A 23,917-nucleotide genomic window follows, 5' to 3' on the forward strand; every position below is an offset into this window, starting at 1 on the left:
CTCACGTTTTTGTTTGCAGGCCGCTCACAGGCTTGATTCATATGCAGCTTCTTTAAACAGACTCACAAAAGATTAGCATCCTACCTGGCGTGGACGCATGGACAGTATTGATAACATTTTTGGTTTGTTTTTGTTTACAAAATTGAGTTGACGTTTCCCCGTCGGTGTTGTCATTGTCATATTACAACCGCACAATAATTCCACAGCCTCCATATGTTGCCTGTGATAAAACGATGAAAAACCTACTAATTGAAAAGCCGCGGTAAATAATGACTAATGCCGTTAGGCAAGGTGGATCCAACATGTAATTACGCCGCTTGGACGGCTGCCATGCTAACCGCATCGGTGAGAGCGCCTCTGTTTTTTCCTCGGTGTCCGCGTCTTATTTAATAAACGGCTGCGGCTCAAGCGGCAGAGCACAAGTGTCCCTTGTGTTTACATCCGCCCAGTTAACACGGATGTGGCTTTTTTTTTTTTTTGTCTTTTCCCCGCAGGGACGTACGTGACGCAGGTGACCGCCACCGACGCCGACGACCCCACATACGGGAACAGCGCCAGGGTGGTGTACAGCATCTTGCACGGGCAGCCATACTTCTCAGTGGACCCCAAAACCGGTAACAAGTTCTAGGATATTCTAAACTATAGCTTTTTTTTTTTTTTTAAACCCTTGTGGCATCATGTCACAAATTATGAAAATTCCTTTCATTTCTTTTTAATATCATCAAAGAATCGATGGGAAGAAAACACTAGGGAGCTGAAATTTCCAGGCGATGATTCAAACATGTAAAATGTCAAAATGCAACGATTCTGATATCTCTGTGTGATTGCAGCTGGATGTGCAAGATTTTGTGTACAAAAATAATCATTGTCCGAATTTTGGACCATATGAAACGACTATAACAATTTTTGAGATGCATTTTCATAGGCTTTATGACATTGATTTTCCTGCGAGCAGCAGTCGAACTATGTCAACAAACAGAAAATTTTCTGTTGACTTATGTTTCAACTCAAGACAGTAGGTGGCGGTAGAGACCAGTTGGAGTATAATCGTCACTTCACTGACTACAAAGACAGACCATACCTTTTTTCAATTTTTTTGTGGGTGTTGATAAATTCAACCTACATATGTATGGATAGAACTGATGCCGCTCAACAAATTAAATTAAAACAATTAATACATAACTTTAATTTCCCTATACCAATACAGGCCTTATTTGAAGGTATGGGGTAGTAATTGAGGCTGCCTATACCAGCCATGGATACTTAAGAAAAAAAAAAACATTTAGTCCTTCTCGGCAGTAGTTGGCGCTATACTGATGAGTTATGATCTGCATCAAATTGAAAGGTATGCGTTCACAGTTTTTTGTTATTGTGTCTGATTTTATGTTATTAAAAAAGCGAATAGTATCGATAATTAGTATCGTGAATACTCGCACAGATATTATATTTATGTCGTAAAAAAAACGTAATATCAAACATCCCTTTACCAGTACCGGCCTATTTCAAGGTATCGAGTTGTCATGAAAGCTACCGATACTAGACACGGATACTTAACATTAAAAAAACATATGACATTGTGTCTTTGTGAGCAGTAGTCAGTGCTACATTGATGATTTTACTTTGCAGTTGTTTTTGTTATTCAATTTTGTTATTCAAAGAGTGAGTCCTCATACTGAAAAAAAGGTATCAAATATCTGTTATTACTAGCCTGGTCACATATCAACATATTAGCGAGCCCGGCAGCATCCAGATGTTTTCATTGGTTGGTTGCTGACTGGCTAACAACTGTTTACAGCCGCCGGTTGAAATTGGCCAAACATAATTATGTTGAAACATTAACGCTGTTGTTTATTTTGTTGTTTATGCTCGCACTCTGCTGGAGTCAGTGCAGCAGAACGGCGGTAAAAGCTTGTGGATTGGCAGCTGGGTGGCCGGAAAAGGGAACAGTTTTTTTCTTTTTTTTTTCAGCGAAATTACCTACAATGATGACAAAAAAACAAATAAAACGCCCAAACTAGAGAATGAAATTTCTCGAGGAAGTGAATGAGGGTCAATGGAAATATATAGAATGATATCAAGTGTTTTACAATAATGTGGAATAAGTAGAGGATAAAACTATATTTTTTAAAATACAAATACACTTATTGGTAGAGTTTAGCTGAAAATGGAGATATATATATATATATATATATATATATATATATATATATATATATATATATATATATATATATATATATATATATATGTATATATATGTATGTATGTATATGTATGTATGTATATATATGTATGTATATACATATGTATGTATATGTGATTCATGGAACAACTATGAAATACTGTAAAACTGAAAAGATGCTCAAAGAGAGTTTTAAAAATATTTCGTGTACTTATATAAGTATTAAAAAAATATAAAATGTATAAGTTAAATAAGATCTTTTATACGGTAATATGTTGAAAATATCCATCCATCCAACCATTTCCATAAATATGTTGGTACTAAACATGCAGTTTTAAATTAAAACCCAAAAAATTTCAAACGTCCAAATACCATCTTTCTGCGTGAATATCTGTCCGCTACGGCTTATTCCTAAAATGTCCTCAATATGTGCTAGCTGCGGCTTAAAAAACGCGGTAGCATGCATAATAATAAAATTAGTCGTGTCGAATAACATTTGGCCCGACAGCATTACTCAGCAAAATTTCTTTTCTGAAAAAGGCAGATAAAAGTTTTAACGCCGTTATTCAATTTCACACTTCACGGCTGCGGCCGTATTCACCAGACACGCAGCTATTTGTATACAAGCTATTAAAAAGTCACATTTCCATAATGTGTCCGCTTTAAAAGACACTATTGCCAGCAGCGGGACATGCGGGACAGTCGCGGGCGTCATAAAAGACATTCATGCATATCGCGACGGAGACGCAGGTGGAAGGTGTTGCCGCTCGCGGAGCACCTGCTGAGGCGGGATGGCAAAACGGCGGCAAACACGAGTCACGCTGCGAGGATAAACGTTTTCTCGGCTGGGCGCGCGTCTATCTGCGCAAACACACGTCAACAATCAGCAAACAATCAACGACGGGCGGGAGGCGAGACGAGTGGCGCTGTTGGCCGACGTTATCTTCACAGCCAAACCGGGCTACAAAGTCGAAACGCTTTCGCAAGATTGAACTTGGTAAAACTCGAGAATTCAAAAATCGGAGTTGTTCTGAATAGGTCCATTTTTTAACACCACGACGTACTTTGGGTTAGCTAGTTAGCTAGCTACACACATAACCCGAAAATCTTCCCTGGATGCTAACGTGCACTCATTTTTCCCAAAAAAGGCGGGAACGACCCGAAGCCCACAGGAAGCTCCGACAGTTGGTTAGCTTGCAAGCTAGCTGATAGCCCAACCCTGTCATGATTCTGGGCTGCAAAGAGAAAACGTTTTCAGAAAATTGGACTTATAGCTAAAACTCAATCAGTCACACTAAGAATACACTAGTAGGATGTACTTAAATATTATAAATAGGCCCATTTTAACACTACATCATCCAATAAAGCTAGTGAGCTAGCTACACATGTAACCCATAAATCATATCCGGATGCTAACATTTTCACTGATTGTTGTTATTTAAATTAAAAATAAAAAGGATGACAACAACCTGAATTGCATCCTTGGTCCACAAAATGCACCTTTAAGCTTGAAATCTCATTTCGATTTTATCTAGCGAGCTAGCTACACATGTAACACATAAATCGTCCCCGGATGCTAACATTTTCACTGATTATCGTTATTGAAATTTAAAAAAAAAAAATGACACCAACCTGAATAACATCCTTGGTCCACAAAATGCACCTTAAAGCTTGAAATCTCGCTTCGATTTTAGGCTACAAAGTCACAAAAAAGAAGACAAAAATAAGAATTGATTAGCAGTTACAAATAGCCTAATTTTCCACACGACAACGTACTTTGCGTTACCTAGCTAGCTAGATACACACTTAGCCCAAAAATCTTCCCTGTATGATGGCGGTAGTAGCTCGAAGCCCACCCTCAACTCAAGAAAAGCCCCAACAGCCTGTTAGCTCGCAAGCTAGCTGATACCCAAATCTATTCATGATTCCGTGCTGCAAAGTCAAAATGTTTTATTAAAATTGGACAGCGTGCTTTGAGTTAGCTACTGTAGCAAGCTGCACACGTGCGAACGTAATCGCTCATGTCATCATTTAAATTCCCAAGAATGCCACTAACAAGAAGTCCAGCCTTGGTCCACGGGGAACCCCTAAAGCCTGTTAGCTCGCAAGCTAGCTTATAGCTTGCGCCTCTGACCCGACGGGATATATTCCAGCCAGCAGAGGCTTATGTGGATATATTTTGGTGGCTTGAGCATGTAGAAATGCGGAGCTGTGAGAAAGTTGCTGGATGAAGTGGAATTTGTGGTTTTCAGAGGACATGCTCCTGAAATTGAGAGCATAGACCGGCTTGAGTTTTCATGATTGTTTTATATACATGGATGTTTATATTCATTGTATAGGTATTTTCAGCAGTTTGACTTTGAAAATAACAAAATAATTTTATCGGGTAATACATCTTGGTAGGGGGGAAATTTTGCCACTTGCTGTCCACTGAAATTGACATCACAGTGATTAAGGGCTCAGGTAACGACCAATCACGGCTTGTTTTCGACTTTTGCTATTCCCATTCCGTTGGCCCGTGCCCATATTATCGTAAAGAACATTTCTGGCTCGAATTCAAAGAATGGAAAGCGCCACAGTATCTTCAAAGCGGTGTGTTTACATCACAAGAATCGTGTGATCTACAAGTGAATCATCGCTTGAATGTCAACTCTGTCAAGCGACCTCGATTCATGTTCCTCAGGTGAAGTCTTAAAAAATATACTCTGGGCACGGATGCGTACTTGGCTTCCTTTGATATCGCTTCTTACCGTTCCTTGAAATGCCAACGTGACATTTGCATTTGTTATCTGCTGCAGGCGTGATCAAGACGGCCTTGCCCAACATGGACCGAGAGGTGAAGGAACAGTACCAGGTGCTAATCCAGGCCAAGGACATGGGCGGCCAATTGGGGGGGCTGGCCGGGACCACCGTGGTCAACATCACCCTAAGCGACGTCAACGACAACCCGCCTCGGTTCTCCAAAAGTGAGTGGTCTGTTGGAACTTGTATTTTGAAACGAGTGGGTTTCACTTCAAACTGGTTCCGTTCACTTGGACTGAAGCACGACCGTGATATCCGTTGTTTGAATAGAGGCGAAATAAGATAACAAAACTAAATTAAAAATGACTAAATAAACAAAATTATTGCACTCACCAAAATGACTCCCCCCAAAACACATTTCAACACAAAAGCCATTCTCCTTTCTTTCCTCATCTCCCGTTCAACGTGAGGCCTTCTAGATGGCCTTGCTGTCACCAACTCGTGATCTGATTGGCTATCGCAGCTGTCGATTAACTACATGTGCCCGTTCACTTACAGTGCGCGCACTGTTGATTGTTAAGGCTTTGGGCAAGTTTTATACAGCCTGGTGACACAAGTTAGCCGGATTCTAATTGGACAAAAACTACGAGAATGATTGTAACCAAATGCATATAGTATGACATGAGATACGTATCCCGCGAACGGTAAGGTATAAGTTTCCCTGGTCGCGGAACGTAACGTCGGAAATGTATCATTAAAACTATTTATGATGGAGCAGTGTGTCGTCATTCAAAACTCTCGGCATTAACTCCTGACTTCAAAGTGTTTTCCGTTATTCGGGAGTCTGCGGCATTGCATCAATCCATCCATCACTCCACCGTCAAAGTCGTCTTCTCTCTGAATTTGTTTGCATCCCTGTGATTTTATGCCACATAGCCTTCCTGATGCAACGCTGCCGTTTTAGGGAAGCAATCTGCAGCGCGACGCTTGATGAATCAATGAAGTGACGGCCGGAAAAACACGACCCGTTGTTGGGAATACAAAGCTGAAAGTTTAGTTTTCTTTTCTTCAAATCGGCAGAAGTTGTATCCCAACTTTTGTGTTCCTCTATCTGTCATGCTAGTAGACATGAAGGTAAAGTTATGCTATCATGCTAATGTGGTAGCTGTTACCTTACCAACACACTCAAGAAGTATCAAAGGTATGTGGCATTTCCAGAGCTTTCCCCCACTGTAGCACCAGATAAAAAATTAACGCAAATTTTAGGCTGCGTTTTAAGAGACTTTTTACTCCAATATTGGGGTTCAAACTGAGCTATTTGTTAGCATTAAGCTAACCCTCTCAGTTCGCATTAATCTGGTAGACTCGGAGGCAAAGTTATGCTATCATGCTAATGTCGTAGCTGCTACCTTACCAACACACAAGACACGTCTGAATATAAGCCGTTTGGACCCGACTCCTCCGTGTACTTAAGAAAACTAAGACCGGATGGTCAGAAATGTATTAAGTGCGGCATTTCCGGACATTTCCCCGTACGTAATTGCACAGTTAGTCACGATGGCGCGCAAAAGGTCGACTTGTTTTCGCGTGGCTGCGCCGACGAGCTCTGGTAAATAAAACTTGTCGGCCATCCGTTGTTTTTGCTCATGGAGCGTCCTTCTATATTTAGATTTCGGTTTTAGCACGATGCGCTGAGGGGGCTGACTCACTGCATTTCAGCACCGTGCTGTAACTCCACTACTTTTTCATTTTATAGGCTGCTCAACCCCATGAATTTGCCTCTCTCAATCAGCAGCCGAAGGTGGTAAAAAAAAAAAAAAAAAAAAAATCAATTTCTGTAAAGTCACCGATGTTGGGGTTTTGTGCTCCGGCTGATGAAGCGGCAGTGAGCGCATGACAGCCAAGCGCAAACCTCCTGCCGGCGGAGCGCCCCGGAATGCAAATCCGGCCGAGCCGCGGGAAAGCCAAAGTTGTTATTTCCATAATTCTGTCACAGCACAAAGGTTGGCGCCACGTGCGAATGCTTCTGTACTCCGCCGAAGATGTTTCCAGTCCTCGCTAGACCGGCTTAGCTGGAGAGAAATTTCCACTTTGGCCTCGGACTGATCGTTTCCTTCAGGAAAATGGCCAACGGTTCTCAGAGGAGCGAGTGCGTTCAACATCCGTGTGATAAAAGTTGCCAAAACTTTGGAGATTCAAGTGAGAATTAAGGTTCTTGTTAGTTATCAATAATAGAGACTGGCGACGAACACAACATCTAAGTCAGGGGTGTAATTCCGTCAACCTTTTTTTTTTTTTGACAAAATCCAAGTAAAACATTTTAGCAACATCTGCCCGTATATGAGAATATGAATAATCCTGAAATCATTTCCTATCAAACTAAAGAAATCGATGGACGCTTGCAGGTTTTTTCCACCTGCGAGTCCCCGAATCGTCGGCGGTGGGCTCGGCGGTGGGACGGATCAAAGCCCACGATTTGGACGTGGGCAAAAACGCCGAAGTGGAGTACACCATCGTGCCGGGCGACGGGGGCGCCATGTTCGACATTACCACCAACCAGCATAACCAAGATGGCGTCATCATCCTCAAGCGGGTGAGCCCCGACTCGTTGGTTCGGTTGTCCTTGCAAAAGGTCTATAAATATATATATTTAATGCATATCTAATATTCTTGGTACACAAGCGCCTTAGGAGGGGTACATGTGTTGAGGGAGAAGATAGCGAGGCTGCGCGGCGAAATCTTGGAGATGTCGCTAATATATTATACATGTTGGAGCCGACTTTGTAGAAGAAAAGAAACGGCGGGCAGTGGGACACCCCACCAAGGGCCCTCGGTGACCCCCTGAACCCTCGTTTGAGGCTTGGCGTCCCGCTCGACATGGAGGCGCTCATTCTGCGCGCGTTCTGCTGGCTAAGTTGATTAAGGCTCCCGGGGGCGAGCTTTGATCGGCGCCGGAAATGGTGTCCAACGTGAATCGACGCCATTTTTGCCCGAGCGACTTTAGAGGAATTAATGACGACGCCTTCAAGGCTCGTCTCTTGTATGAACAAAGAATGACGTTTCGGGCCGACGCTAAATTTAGGAGGCGAAATGGAGCAGCCGCGCAAAATTTATTAAAGACGATAAGACGTGCAAGTTATTAACTTTGGCCTATATGGCTCAGAAAATATGGAGGCTTCAAATAAGATAACCTATAAGACAAAATTCAGGATTTTTTCGAGTATCACGTCGGAATGACTTGACAAACGGCTTTTCCGAAATCATCTCCAAGGTGTTTGGTGAGAATACTTGCTTAGAGGTTTTTCATTCATTCAATGCCAGGGACGTATTTTCACGTTTTTTTAAGAGACCTGACGTTACATCGATACTTAAGTATTAAGATGATACTTTATGATCTGGGATTGAATGTGAGGTTTTTTAGACTAGTGAAGTTGCATGGAGCTGAGAAAAATTTGGAGGATGACTTCCCCTTTAAGAATATTTCTTACTAAACATGTGGTAAACATGAAAATTCAACGTCATAACAACAAAGAACAGAGCCAGTTTGACATATTTGCTGATGTGATTCAGAGCCCCCTTGTGGCCATTAATCGCATTAGCGTAAATCTTCCGTAGAACGGTATTGGCTGACTTGCGAGCAGCGGCGCCATCCATCATGTCCAAATTCACTCAAGTCAAATAACGCCACGCCGCTTCCCACGGGTTCCACGCCGCCGTCTGATTTCTCCCCGGGCGCGGGGGTGCGATCCATTTCGTCTACGTTTACGAGCGCCGTTTTTTTGTTGCTAGTCGAGGAACACACAAAGAGCTTTTTATAATCACCTCCATGGGACATTCTGGAAAATGCTTTGTTTTAGTGTGTTTTTATTTGTTTTGGTATTAGTTTTTTTTTTATATACATATATAATCTGTTGAGAGAAAAAAAAAGGTTACTAAGGATTTTGTAATAAAGTTCATAACGAACATGGGTTGGGTTTATACCAAATTAAATACGTGAAAAAAAATTAAGCCTGAAAACGAATTTGTAATAATAATTGACCTTTAATGAAAGGAACATTTGAATCCTTTTGTTACGTTTAGGTATTCTCTTCATTTTTTAGGTATTTGTAAAGTTTTGAGTTTCCGATGTGGAAGAGTAAACATTTTTTGAAGGGTAAACACGTTCAAAATGTAGTCCATTTCAACGCATTTGAATGTTTGAAAATATTTGCTTCACATGCATGTTAAGTGCGTAAAACAGCTTTTTTCCGTAAATGCCATTGGCTATCCGTTTTTACTTTTTTTTTTTTTACTGTATATTCAAAATACGGTCAAACGTACTTAAAAAAATCGTAACATACAGTACTTGTAGGCTAAATGCTAAAACATAGCGACGGCAATCGCTAAGTTTTTAGCATTTAGCTAGCAAGTACATTTGAACGTAATCAAAAGTACGGTTGAACCTACGTAAAAATATGTTGTAACAAACTTGTAGGCTAAATGCTAAAAATATAGCATTCATTCCCATAATGCAACGGCGCAATGATAAATTTAGCTCATAAATACTTCCTTGCAAGTCATGTATTTAGTACTGGAAATACATACTTGTAAATACATTTGAAGCTACCTGCAAGTACTTTCGAACTATTTTAACAATCGAAGGGATTTACCCAACGCTCGTAGCGCCACGCTTCCGTACTTTTATAACGTATCCTCATCCAAACTTCAAAAGTTGACTCGCGTTTATTCAACCTCATTCAAATGGTATATTATATAACTCGTATTCTTATTACTATTTTTCGTTGTCAAAAAACGAAGAGGACTGTGACTGTTTTTTTTTTTGTTTGGAAACCATATCATTAGCCCGTTTTGCTAACGCGGCGCGACGCCGGCATCTAGGCGAAGCGCCGTCGGACAAAATGAACGCGTGGGCCGGCGTTTCCCACACAGTCTCGCACCAAAGTGCGTGCGTACGTTTTACACAAGTGCTTCTATTCTCCCTTGTACTCCGACACACACGCGGAGATACTTGATGCGCTCGCCGCCTAAATGCGCTTGCTTACAATAACCCCCCACACACACACACTTCACCCGCAATCCCTCCGCCCCCGCGCCTGTGCAACGCCGCGCACCCCTTTGGGCAGTCCAAATTCAATTTGTTGGCGCTCACGTCGAGCTTGAATAGAAATGAAAGGACTCAAAGTGTCAGGCGTAATAGCTAGCGCCTCCGCTAAAGTCGCTTTTGTCGGGCAAGCAAAGAGATGTTCTATTTTTTTTTGGAGGGGGGAACATGCTAATGCACTTTATTGAAGAGGTTCCCCACTGTTACTTTAAACTCGCCTCAAAATATCTTTTAAATCCGATAAGGGTTGCGCTTAAAATCGTAACTGCATTTCGAGTGAATATTCGCTCGTTGAATGGATGAATAAAGGCGGTTTGCATTGTTGGGCTCCCTCTAGTGGTACGCCAAAGAATCACGAAAGAAATATGAGAAAAATTAATTACTTATAGGGACGTCCAGATCGCGATCATTTTATCGGAAATCACATTGTTTTTAACTGATTGGAATCGGGATTGATTGTAATTTCTCTTTTTGTATTGTTTTACGCTGTTTGAAATGCAATTTTTTTCTAACATTGTTTTTGTTTTCATATTAAGAACTTGGAAAAGTAGCTTATCTGTATAACATGAAACATGTAAATATTCGGAAAAAGCGGACGTGAATACAGCCATTGGGTTAGCATTAAATGTTTTAGACTATTTGATTGAAAAATAAATAATCAGGCTAGAAAAGACAAATTCCTTAATACGTTGCAAAAGTATCAAATCAGGACTTGTGATTGGCAGATATTCAAAATCTGATAACTCGAACTAGGGCGCAAATGTCCCTTTAGGATTATTTTAGATGAAAGCAAGTGAAAAATCTTACTGCCATTGAGAGTCTATTTTTTAGCATAAAAAAAAAAATTCATTCTTCGTATGGATTCGCCTGAATGTCGACGACTCTTGGAGTGAAGAGGGGCTTGTTGAATGGATGCATTGGCTCCCTCTAGTGGTAGGTGAAAGAATCACTGAATAAAAAGTGTTTTATTTCGTTTAAAACATTTTTTTAGGTACAAATTAAATTCCACACGGCTAGCCAAAATATGACTTCATAGAATTCAAACTTTCACTTTCAGATGTGCGATTTATCTTCATTTGCGCCTTCCTTTCAAAGCATTTCTTAAGACGATAAGGATGTGAAAAAGGTTCCTGCTATTGAGAGTCTATTTTTAGCACAAAAAGTGCTCGCCACCCTTTTTGATCCGCGTCAAAATATTCACGCACGCGGTAATTGATAGTCATTGTGCGCGCTCTCTGCGTGTGTTTGTGTGCGCGCGCCGTCTGATGTTATTGTTGTTTGGAAGCCTCAAAGTCGGCAGCTAAGACGATTTGAACGATGCGCCATGAGAGACACGTTACGCTCAGGACCTGCACAATCAAATTCATAACAAACAGAATAGGGATTTCTGGACGTCTCGATGTAAATGGTAATCGAATTAATCGATCATTATTTTTCGGTAATCGACGAATGGCTTGGAAGCCGAGAAATCTGTTTTGGAATAAAAGGACAGAAATTGAAACATGCTTGTTCAATTATCATTCATTGATTTATTGTCAAAATAACAGATTCATCAGTTCATATCATAAATTGACCTTTTCTTGACTATTCAGTGAGTGAGTGAGTGAGTGAGTGAGTGAGTGAGTGAGTGAGATAAAAACAAACTGGTGACCAATTCACAGGTGAGTGAGTGAGTGAGTGAGTGAGTGAGTGAGTGAGTGAGTGAGTGAGTGAGTGAGTGAGTGAGATAAAAACAACTGGTGACCAATTCACAGGTGAGTGATTGAGTGAGTGAGTGAGTGAGTGAGTGAGTGACAGAGACAGACAAACAATGACATTTTCTTGATTATTGAATGAGTGAATTGTAAGAGTGAGTGAGTGAGATAAAAACAACTGGTGACCAATTCACAGGTGAGTGAGTGAGTGAGTGAGTGAGTGAGTGAGTGAGTGAGTGACTGACTGACTGACTGACTGACAATGACCTATTCTTGACTTTTGAATGAATGAGTTGTGTGTGTGAGTGAGTGAGTGACAATGACCTTTTCTTGACTATTGAATGAATGACTTGTGAATGAGTAAGTGAGTGAGTGACAATTACCTTTTCTTGACTATTGAATGAATGACTTGTGAGTGAGTGAGTGAATGCTGTAGCAACAGACGGAGTGAGATACAGAGTGAGTGAGTGAGTGAGTGAGCTAACAACAACTGGTGACCAATTCACGAGTGAGTGAGTGAGTGAGTGAGTGAGTGAGTGACAGACAGACAGACAATGACTTTTTCTTGACTATTGAATGAGTGAGTGAGTGAGTGAGTGAGTGAGTGAGTGAGTGACAATTACCTTTTCTTGACTATTGAATGAATGACTTGTGAGTGAGTGAGTGAATGCTGTAGCAACAGACGGAGTGAGATACAGAGTGAGTGAGTGAGTGAGTGAGCTAACAACAACTGGTGACCAATTCACGAGTGAGTGAGTGAGTGAGTGAGTGAGTGAGTGACAGACAGACAGACAATGACTTTTTCTTGACTATTGAATGAGTGAGTGAGTGAGTGAGTGAGTGAGTGAGTGAGTGAGTGACAATTACCTTTTCTTGACTATTGAATGAATGACTTGTGAGTGAGTGAGTGAATGCTGTAGCAACAGACGGAGTGAGATACAGAGTGAGTGAGTGAGTGAGTGAGTGAGTGAGTGAGCGAGCGAGCGACAGACAGACAATGACCTTTTCTTGACTATTGAATGAATGACTTGTGAATGAGTAAGTGAGTGAGTGACAATTACCTTTTCTTGACTATTGAATGAATGACTTGTGAGTGAGTGAGTGAATGCTGTAGCAACAGACCGAGTGAGATACAGAGTGAGTGAGTGAGTGAGTGAGTGAGTGAGTGAGTGAGTGAGTGAGTGAGTGAGTGAGTGAGCGAGCGAGCGAGCGGCAGACAGACAATGACCTTTTCTTGACTATTGAATGAATGAGTTGTAGGAGCGAGTGAGTGACAATGAGAGACGGAGCGAGATACGGAGCGAGCGAGTGAATGAGGACCCCCAGCTCATAACGAAGTGCACACGGGGCGAGCGAGGAGCGACAAAGGTGCGAGGGAGCCCAAGATAAAGCCTTCATGAGCTAGCGGCTGTGTTGTGACCCGCCCCCTCCATTGTCTTATTGGGGATTGCCGCAATATCCCCGGAGAGCAATCCTTCCACCGCTCTCCTTTCCTCCCTCGTTTGACTTTTCCGCACGGGCGCACACATTCAAACACGCGCGCCGCCGAGCGATAGGAGCGCCTCATTGTACGCAGCCGACTTTGGCGGAAGCCAAATTGGAGAGTGAGGAAGGTTGGCTATGATAAGAGGATCAGGCTGAGTAATGGGTTCAAAGGATGATCATCTGTTTCCCAGCCTGCCGAGGAGGAAAAAAAAAACAACAAAACAGGCGTGAAGGGGCCTCGCGCATCCCATCTGCTAAACAGAAGATTACGTGAGACAATAGGTAAATCCGCCCAAGAATTCCCGGGGAGGCGTTCGGACACATGACGCGCCGTACGGGGAAGGACACGTTGACAAACAGCAACCTCTGGCTCAAAATAGCTTCCTCGCCGATTAAAGGGCCCGTTTGTCTGCGGGCTTGTTTATTTACCTTCTCCCGGCGGAGCGTGGCGTGAATCTGCTCCTGTCGGTCTCGGGGAGTCGACCTGTATTGTTTCAAGACGCCGTGTGTGGCATTGGATTTGGTCGGGAATTTCAATAATACGCTCCCATCCCAAACGGAGTCCTCTAGTGGACTTTGAGCTTCCGCGTGCATATTTACCCCAAACTTTATTGTAGGGATAGGACAGTGCTTCTCCATTTTATTTTTTAAAGCCCCGCCCCACTCACCGCGCCGACTATAAATGACATTATAAAAGAACGACGCATGATAAATCAACTTTCAGCATTTGCACAATTTTTTACAGTGTTTACCCAGGTTACAGGTTAGTCTAAAACTGAAAAAAGTCAATCAATGTGTCTGAAAAAACTCATTCCCGAGTCATTTCCGGTTGGCAACCGGGACTGGTCGCCCGTTGGTAAACTGCGTGAACCACCGCACTCCCAATCTCTTACGAATGCAAGGTAATTCTCTTTCGTATAAGCCCTTCCAGAACCCATCGTAAACGATCAAAACGTGGCTCCAAAGCTGTTTAGCTTTCAAACGAAATGGAACTAAGCCCGTTGCTTTGCCAAACAAAATCCTTCTATTGTCTCTACGTGGAAAGCGCTAGTGTCACTCGCTAAATGTTTCATTTGTCTAAATGCTTTTTGGATGTCCCAAATCTTAAACCAATAAAAAGGGAAAGTACAAAACCAATAAAAATGAGAGGGCTAAAACTTGCCTTAATCTGTAGCCTGAAGTCCAGTCCAAACAGGGCCAAATCCCCACTGATGAAAAGCGCCATGCGAAAAAGCTATTAAAGCCTTTTAGAGTGGGCTGCCTTTGAATTAGCGCTGTGGGTTTGCACGTTTGTTTGGCCAATGAGACTTTTTGGACATGTTGCCAGCTGCAAGTAATCCGAAAGAAAGCAGCGAGGTATTAGTGGTAACTCCGACATGAGGAACTATCAGCGTGCCGAGCACATGCCGTTTCTCCCATTCCCCTTGTACTACCAATCAGTCCTCAGACACATTGAGAGGTTTTTGCTTGCCAATCTGGTTATTTACAAAGAGAAACCGAAAGGAGGCCTTAGGGCAGACCTAGGATTCGGGCAAGTTCCTTGTGCAGTATTGTGACCAATTTTTTGGACATATTCTTCCAGATTCTACATGCAGTATTTTAGCCAAGGGATGGCACACTCTAGTGTGATAACTAAGTAGCCGTCCCATCTGGGTGAAATTTCAGCTCTCTGTTGTCGTTAATGCTTTCCCGTTAATGAGAAATGCTTTTGATGTGAAGACCAAAGGACTGGACAAAGTAGTGCACAAGGGTAGCTGAACTTGGAAGACTTGGCACATCCTCCCGATAGAACCAAACGAAGCCTAGATATTCCATGAAGCTTGTCCGGATTTTCCTAAAAATGGCGTGTGTTTTGTCCTTCTCCTCGTGGCGTAGAGATGAGTGTTTCTTTTGAGTTTTCTTTGTTCTACTTAAGACTGTACCTCAGAAGGTCTGGACATTGACTTGCACGGTGTCTCTGCCCAGATTTTATGCAGCATTGGCTTGAACTCACCGACGTTGATGTCAACAGGGAAATGTATAGATTCACTGCTCTTACTTTGGCTCCACAGCCAAATGCAGATAAGGAGTTAATGGAATGATGGATGGACTATGGCCACTATGCCCTTTGGACCCACAGCCTTACAGAGAAACCATGTATCCGTTTATTCATCAGGCATTAGCAACCAAAAAGAGCTCTGCTCCAAAACCAGGAATCCTTGGCATCTTTTTTGCAGGGGTCTCTAATCCTGGTCCCCGAGGGCTTGTGTCAAGAATATTTTATATGACTACCCTCCTGCAAGACGCCCAAATGCTCAGGATATTTATCCACTTTCTGCAGAACTTGCTGATTGTCTGATCATTCGAGTCAGACAGAGAGACATGCAAAACATCCAGAAAACCAGCATTCGAGTACCGGGATTTAGGAGCCCTGCTTTAGGGAAAAAAACGGACTATTTTTGTGCCTCCCTGGTAGACCTGCTAGGTGGGTAAAATATGGACCGTGGTCTCTGAGCCTTCTGGAATTTAAATAGTGCCGCCCAATCTGTTAGTCGTGAGAAATAATCAAGCAGGAAACCCCAGAGCAGACCTAAAACAGCCCGAGCTCATGCTTCTAAGACAAAACCACCAGTCTACGCGAGGAGGACCGCCTCCCACTTTTCCAAGCACAGATGGATCAAAATCTAAATGCACCCTAGCCAGTTCAAGGTTCGCGGTCCGATTGGACGGTCGCCCGCACTCGGATTTCCGGACGCTACTGAAACTTCATCCTCGCCGGTGAAAACGCTTGCAAAAATAGAACGGCGCAGTCGACATTCCGCCGGAAAACGGCAAACAATCTGACGTCGGCAAAAATGTACTTTTCTCAGCTTTTCATGAGGGAATTAGGTTATGGAATAAAAACCAGCAAGGTCCCACGGATGAACCGAGAACAAAACCACTTCAAGCGCGAGTCCCTTCTTTTTATTTGCGGCGAGAGTACGCTTGCACGGATGTGAGTTTTCCGTGGGTGTGGGCCCGGCAGGGAAACGGTCTGTCGGATCGCTGCTATTGATCCCAAATGAGCTCCGTTTAAGCTTCCCCAGTCAAAGCAATTGACAGTATTGAGGCGAGAAGCCTTTTCATCCTCCCCGCCATTAATTAAGGACTTAATTTCACTAAAGCCGGCCAGTGAGCGTGCTTCACTTCCTCCATCATAAACGTCATTAGCGGTGGGATGGAAGGGGAAATCATCCCCGTGAAAAGAACGAAACCGAAAGACGTCGCGAAAGAAACGATCGGGCGCTGGGAATCGAGAAAAGCCGCGCGTCCACTCGGATGTGCCCAAACACTCCGACGGCATCTTTCCAGATCAAACGGAGTCCGACGCGGAGACGCAATCCGGAAAGTGTGAAGAATTTGACATTTTCATGGACCGAGAGGTGAAAAGTAAACACGGCAGATCTGATAAGGGATGGAGGCCATTTGTGCAGGAAGTATACCGTAGATTGAAAATCAATAGCGCCCTCGGAGAAAACTATTCCTGGGCAGGATCTTAAAATTTGCTGCGGGTGAATGAAAAGTAGCTCGGGCGTTTTGTACGATGGAATATACTTTCAAAAATCTGCTTGAAAAATAGAGGGACCGATTGATGTTGGGCTGATTTGATTGGGGAGATGTGATAAATATGTTTCATCTTCTTCATAGTGGAGGAGGAGCGCGATAACCGTTGAATTGAGGTGGAAAATATCATTTTTGACTGCAAAACTTGTTCCAACGCACTCACAAATACGTTCAAACGTACTACTAGGATAAACACTAAAAACAGAACAGTTTTTCTAATCAGAGTCAATATCTCATGGCTTTATGAGGGAAAAATGCCAGACACTTCATAAATAAAACCATAAACATTGCTAATATTTACCTACTGCATTTTTGAACATGTGTGTATAATGGTAAATGCAAAAAAGATAAAACAGTATTTATTTTTCCGCATGATAATAAAACCAAAACAAAAAAAATATTGAAGTAAACGATCTCTACTGGTAACATAAATGCTAAACAAGTTTTTTTTCGTTTATTTGCACCATTCAAGGGAAAATAGCTAAATTATTTGATAACAATTGTCAGTCAGTTATAATAAAACAATAAAGATTCACTAGTTTTTTACTTACAGAATTTTCAAACATACTGGTGCTAAATGCTGAAGTAGACTTTTTTTTTTCATTAAAAAAAAAAAAAACCTGTTGCATTACACAAAAAATACCAACAATATTTCTTTAGCATTTACTCGACCAAGTACGTCCGATCATATTTGCAAACGCGTACGAATTTACCTGTAGGCTAACTGCTAAAAACATAGCTTTTTTAAGGGGAGGGGTGATGTATTGCTTTGTACATGTGGCATTATGGGTACGTTCAAACGTATACTGGACGCCAAAATTTGGACTCATCTCCACGTTTCCCTCACCTGAAGGCACTACCGAAATCTGAGCTGGCGTACACGTCATCACAAATCAACGGGGTGCTTACGTGGACGCCCCCAACCCCCAAAATCTCCCACGTTGTCGTTAGCAAAGCAAGGCTACCTTGACATAGCAATTTCAAAAGCTCGTTATGAGTTAGAGGGACGAGACTCGAGTCTTTTCCCTTTGCGGCGGCGACGCTTGCGAAGGTCATGATAAATCATAAATAATGTGCTGTGATTTTTCATCAGCGGCGTAAACCGCCATGCGGCAGAAGTTCGGGAATTGCAAAACCGCTGCCGGTTAATGACACCCGATAGCGGCCGGGGCTCGTCCGGCGGCACGAGAGCGCCGGCGGCTCGCCCACAGAACCCACAGGGAATTCATCCATTGATTCCATTGCCGAAGGCTTCCGTGGGAGGCCAGGTCGGCTATTTTGGACTCTGCGGCGATCGGGGGCCTCCGAGGCGCTGAGAGGAAACGTTAGATACGTGCAGCGGGGGATCCGTCTGGCGAATTTGGAAAAATAACGCCTCGCCAGGTGACAGAGTAGGAAGCGTGTGGATTTAGGTGATTTTCTTTGTGTTTTGGACAACGTGGTGTGCATCCACTCAATGAAGTGGTCCATCCTAAGGATAGATTGGAGTTTGTTGAACGCCACAGTAGAAATGTTCTCCGTTCAAGTTCAACTAAAAAAATTCAGCCCCCAAAGCCGGCTGTCAGGTTCAGGCAAGTTAGAACATTTAACCAGAAAGAAGACAAGTAGCTTTTACTCGCGAGGAGAGCCGACTGCTGGTTACACACTTGTCCGCTCCTCATTTATTCATTTGGATTGTCTACGTGTTGTCCACTCACTCCTTCTTCTCAATCAACTCCCAACAAAAAAACAGCCATTTCTAATCATGTATTAAAAATCGGTAGGCTCATTTATCAAAAGTAGATCTACAAAAATATTCAAGTCTCATGGAAGTCCACTTGTTTGTGCATCATTCTCTCAATGAACGTCTTGGGGTTTTTTTTCTGGCTGAGAATCCCTTCGATTTTGCGGTTTTGGGACGAAAGCCATCTAGCACAATCTGCGAGAAGAGGTGGCCTGAAAGCGACACCGGTAGTCCGTCGCAGTGGTTCCACATAGGACCGGACCATTGGCAGGCGTTTAGAAAGGTCCGGTGTGATGCGAGCGGAGGCAAGCGAGGACACAAACTGATGTGATTGATGGCAGCACAATAAAGTGAGCATCCCTCCTCCCTCGCCGGTGCCGGCGGGGGGGCTCTCTTTGGGCCATGTAATCTTTTCTCTCCTGATGACGAGCTTATTGAGCTGCCCCCGGCGCACTCGGCCGAAAAGAAATCTCTGCCGCCACTTTGCTCCTTCGCCACGGAAAGGTTATGACGGGCTCAAAAACGCTCTTCGTTCTGTTTGTCTACCGCCCGCCGATGTTCTCGACTGCCATTGGAACTTCTGATGCCCTTTGTGGCTTCTGCGTCCGATATGTAAACATGTATTCGCATTTTGGACGGTCTGGGTTTGCAAATTTTGAAGTTTGTTTTGGACGTTGAATCATCCATATGTCAGTCTACTGTGGTTTCACATATAAGGCACACCGCATTATGAGGCGCAAAGAATAGAAGCCAGAATAGCGGCTGGGGTTGCGCCTTATAGTGCAGAAAATACGGTATCTCATTTATTATGAGAGTAATTATTTTATCGACCACTAGATAGTGGTATTTATATATATATATATATATATATATATATATATATATATGATATTTAAAGGGACCAAATCCCAGAAATTTACTTCGCTTTTTTATTTTTGATAAATGATTGACCATCCTCGATAGTCCTGATTTATAATGCTACAGACACAAATAAGAATAGGTTAATTTTATATATTTTTTTTTTATAAAATACGTTTGAATTTGTAGTTACTGCGATTCTTTCACATAGCACATTTTTTTTAGAATGACAGATCTCCCAGATCTTTCATGTTTTTGAAAGATTAAAGTCTTTTTCAAAGCAGGAAGTCATTCCTTATTTCCCCCTCCCAAAAATGCAAGATCTTGTTAAGGCCCCAGGTCATGTCGGTACACTTTGGGCGCTGTTCTAGTTTTGGCATCCTTCAAAAGATCAGCGCCTGACTCATAGGCAGCCGTCGTGTGTCGTCACCTGACACATTTTGCCGAATTTTAAGTAGCGCGAGCTGCGCACGTGAGTCACCGGTCTTAAAAATGCAAGTCGTTGGTTTTTGCTGTTTGCATTCCTCATTTCCGCACGGGGAATCATTTGTTCAGCTCTGACAAATAGCTGCGCACTCCACAAATGCGCCCTACGATTTATTATTACTATTAGGATCCTGCATTATTTAGCCAGCGTCGGAAATTCAACGCTAACTTTTGGAGCTCGCGCGCTACATGAGGAATGTTCGTTTGGGATGCGAGCGATCGAAGTCGAAGGTACCGTTTGAGAATGACATTGATTATTATTATTTAAATGCGCTATTTAAGAAGAATTTTAGCTAGCCGCAGCAACAAATGTTCTTGCTATGCCTGACACCCACATAACAAGTCCAATTTTGAAGTTCTGAAATACCATACAGACATCTATACATTATTTTGAAGTACATTTCGGCAGCTTCAGGCAATATTCCAAAGCCTGCAGGACACAAGTCAAGCCGTCTTTTCCTTTTCATAATGCGTCCAGAAATTTTGCCACGCAGCCTCGTGAGGCAACTTAACAGCTGCTTGACAAAAGTGCATTTTTCCGATGTTCTGTGCTCACAAAAACGGATGCATAAGATATCAAATTAGAGGTATTTAAAACCATTGCCTTGTAAATGACATATTTCTTATTTCGCATAGGATTTTATGTTATTCAAACATGGATATGTGGAAAAAATTGGCCTGTTCCTGAGTTATGCGACAATAAGTCGACCCCCCTAATATGGGGGTTAGGGTTAGGGTTGCAAATGTGGAAAAACATCTCGACTTGTACTTATGTCAAGTAATTTTATGTCACTTTGTTTCATAAACAAAATGTGAACATATTTCTCTAAAATTTCTAGAGAGTAAATTTGTTCGCGTCCAAAACAAAAACCTAGCAAAAATATATTTTTTTTCCCGTCATTCAACAGAATTTTCGGTAGCATATCTGACTACTAAACAATTCGCTAGCTGCAGTCCTAGTTCCAACAAAATTGTAGCACGTTTGAACAAGTTAGCCGGTCGGTTTCCTCCGCAAGTTTAGCTCCGCCGCGCCGGCATTCCGACGAGTCATTCAATTAGTTCGTTAGCTTAGCTTTGAGCCACTCGGCGGGATCACGTCAGGCATGTTTTTAATGATTTATAAGTGTCTTTGTAAATATATAATAGCGCACCTAAGCAGATTTAACGGCGCCGCGGCATGGCTGACAGATTCAATATTTTTCGCTGTTTTTCCGCCGCTCTTTAATCTCCCCGCGTAACACCTTTAGCGCTGCATTGCAAACAAATGGAATCAGCCTGCTTGTGATTCTGAGTGATGCTGACTCCCCCCTACAGGCCCTGGCACACGACCGCCACCCCCTGCCCCCCCCCCCCCCCCCCCCCCCCCCCCCCCGCTCATTATAGAGCCCGGCGTAGGTGTGAGGGGAACATTCAATATTCTGCGGCGAATTCGTCTTTTACGCTAGCGACGACGTAGCGACACTCACTTTTCCGGCACTCCGCTCCAATTGAAAGCTAACCTCACTTGGACTCTCATTTCCACTCGAATTCTTTACAGGTTTTTTTTTTTTTGGGTGCAGGATCTACCAAGTTCTGTCAGACCGCAGACGTGTCAAAACCGGAATCGTCTTTATTAGCCGAATATGTTAGAACAAGACAGGAATTTTTTTAAGCTAGGTTCAAGGCGCGCCGGTGCTTTTGAAAACAAATACACGACAACACAATATACAACTTTGAAATGAATTCAATATTTTTAAAAAAATTCTAAAAAAGGATGTTGTTACAAAAAAATGAAAAAAAATCTATGCTCATTTTCTTTAAATTCTAGACTGCAATGGTCTTTTTTTGTTCGTGTTGAGGTGTTACACGTGCCTACCAATTTTCATAGGGTCAGTTCAAATGCACCAGGATTGTTTTTTACTTTTCCACTTCGCTACAGAGCCTTTTTTTTTTAATTGTTTATGGCACTTACCACATTATTCACCAGGCTCGATAGGTTTGTTGAGCATGTTTAGGTCTCCGAAAAGCCAATCTTTATTTTATCACAATTACACTTCACATGGCAAAAACAAACCCTTTACCCTGGGGTCATGACACTGCTATAAGGCTATTAGAAGCGCAACTATTTTAATTAAAAAAATAAAATCTCACATAACCCCTGAAGTTCCTCTACATACCACCAGGGGCACTCTTGAGAACCCACCTAAACATATCACCTGTATTTTTGCGCTTCATCTTATTCCGTCTTTTTGCGTTCGAGTGAATATCCATTCAAGAAAGAAAAGAAAAAAACGGAAAAAGGCGCCGCGCCTTGATGAGCTCGCGATCCGCGTTAGGCGTCGACCGGCGAAGTGGATCAGGTTCTATTGTGAAGCGTGAGGATGCTCCATTCGCCATCAGTGGCGGTGCACTGAAGGTGCACATTTACATATCAAAGGCCACGCCAACATGTCTGGAATTTCAAGCGACTTGTGTTGTGATGTGCGCCCGACACGCACGAGAAAAGAGGCGATGAAAATTCCCGCCGTCGATACGCTTCCTCCTCGCCGCCCGCGCCGGGCTCGGACCCTTAATGAGATGCGTAAAAACCCGAGCGCAGGTGCACGCCCGCCGCCTGGCAGCCAATCACGCAAAAGTAGGTCAAGCTCCTGGAAAAAAAAAAAAGTCGGAGAATGACTTCCTGGGATATTTCCCTCATGGCCTCCGCATCGAGTTTGATGCTTTGACGAGTTAATTCAAAGCTAATCGTCGCCCCCTGCTGGCTGCATCTTACTCCTGATAAAATACTCATTTACAGGGGGAAGGATTCTTTCAGATGTTGGAGAAAGGATATCATTGTGCCCCTCTAAATTCATTTTTTTTAAACCATTTATTCGTACATTTGACAAAATGGAAAGATTTTTTTCCGTCTATAATATACGTACCGTATTTCTGTTCATTTTGAGGCGCACTTAAAATTTTCCCCCAAATTGGCAATGCATCTTAGAATGGGGTGTATTTTATGATTAAAGCCAGCTTTTCAGTTCATAATGTATGAGAAAATTCCTTCTATTTACGTTCACCTTTTGGTAAAAAAAAAAAAAAATACGGTACTTTAAATGTCTACAAATGGTGACATTCAATTACGTCTGACTTATTTATGGTTAACATGAATGTGCCATGTATATGAAAATGTCCCAAAATAGACCTGTTCATTGAGATGGGGCCTTATGGGCCAAAATATCGGTAAAAAAAAAAAAATGGTACACGCAAATGGTGAACAAAGGCAAAATTTGAAGTTTATTCGACACAAAACAATCATTAGAAATCTGGGAATATTTACTGTTAAGGATTGGCCAATTATTTCCTGAAATATCTGAATGTTTAATCGATTATCAAAAATAATGATCGATTGACGTGTTTATCCATTAGTTCTTCATTAATCTTCGCGCCTCTGCGCACCGATTAATCGATTTTAAGACGCCTGCGTTGTTCAGTTTTGTACATCCGGCATCTAATTTTCAAGGAAAAAAGTTTGCCTAGCAACTGGCTCCATCAACACAAGAAAGAAAGCCAACAAGTCTTGGTCATTACGACATCCTCCTCCGGTGCGCAACAACAAACGCCCCCCGCGCTCGCTTTCAAACGTATTGGTATTTATCCGACCTGAAAGTTGTTTGTGGAGCGGGCCAGCTGCGCTTCCTCGTAGGTGCAAGATTAGCAAGCAGAAGGCAAAGCTCGCACTGATCTTTACGTGCCAAGCCGGGTTCTCTCCTTGTATTTTTTATTCATATATATCATTTTTTGTGGCCGACATGCATCGCGAGACGGCTAATGAGGCGGAGTGCGCACCCCCCTGCTGGCCTACCACCCGGGGCCGCCGCCCCTCATCCACCTGCGCGTTCGCTCGGCCTGGCTTGTGCTGCTTCCCTAGCGGGAGACTTTCTAGTGCATACAGCCCCAGGAAAATATTCGGCGTCTCGCTCGATCGAATTTTTTACGATTAATATGTCACTGTTGAATAGTGTGCTTTCATTCACCGCCATTGATAAGCAGATCCGTTTTTATGTTTGTGTTTTTTCAAGTCTGAGAGATTCTACTCCGCT

The 23,917-nt window shown here is 42.7% G+C and overlaps 1 protein-coding gene across 1 annotated transcript in view; it reads left to right on the forward strand.

Moving 5' to 3' along the window:
* LOC148408044 (cadherin-12-like) overlaps window positions 1-23,917 on the forward strand; it is a 95,163-nt gene that overhangs the window by 48,430 nt on the left and 22,816 nt on the right. The window contains exons 4-6 of the mRNA XM_088402033.1: window positions 495-614; window positions 4,981-5,148; window positions 7,330-7,517. Coding sequence (XP_088258159.1) covers window positions 495-614; window positions 4,981-5,148; window positions 7,330-7,517 — 476 coding nt within the window. The remainder of the gene's footprint in view (window positions 1-494; window positions 615-4,980; window positions 5,149-7,329; window positions 7,518-23,917) is intronic.

This window comes from Hippichthys cyanospilos, chromosome 19 (genome assembly GCF_059441005.1).
Source record: "Hippichthys cyanospilos isolate Australia breed blue-spotted pipefish chromosome 19, RoL_Hcya_1.0, whole genome shotgun sequence".
In the NCBI taxonomy this organism is placed as follows: Eukaryota; Metazoa; Chordata; class Actinopteri; order Syngnathiformes; family Syngnathidae; genus Hippichthys; species Hippichthys cyanospilos.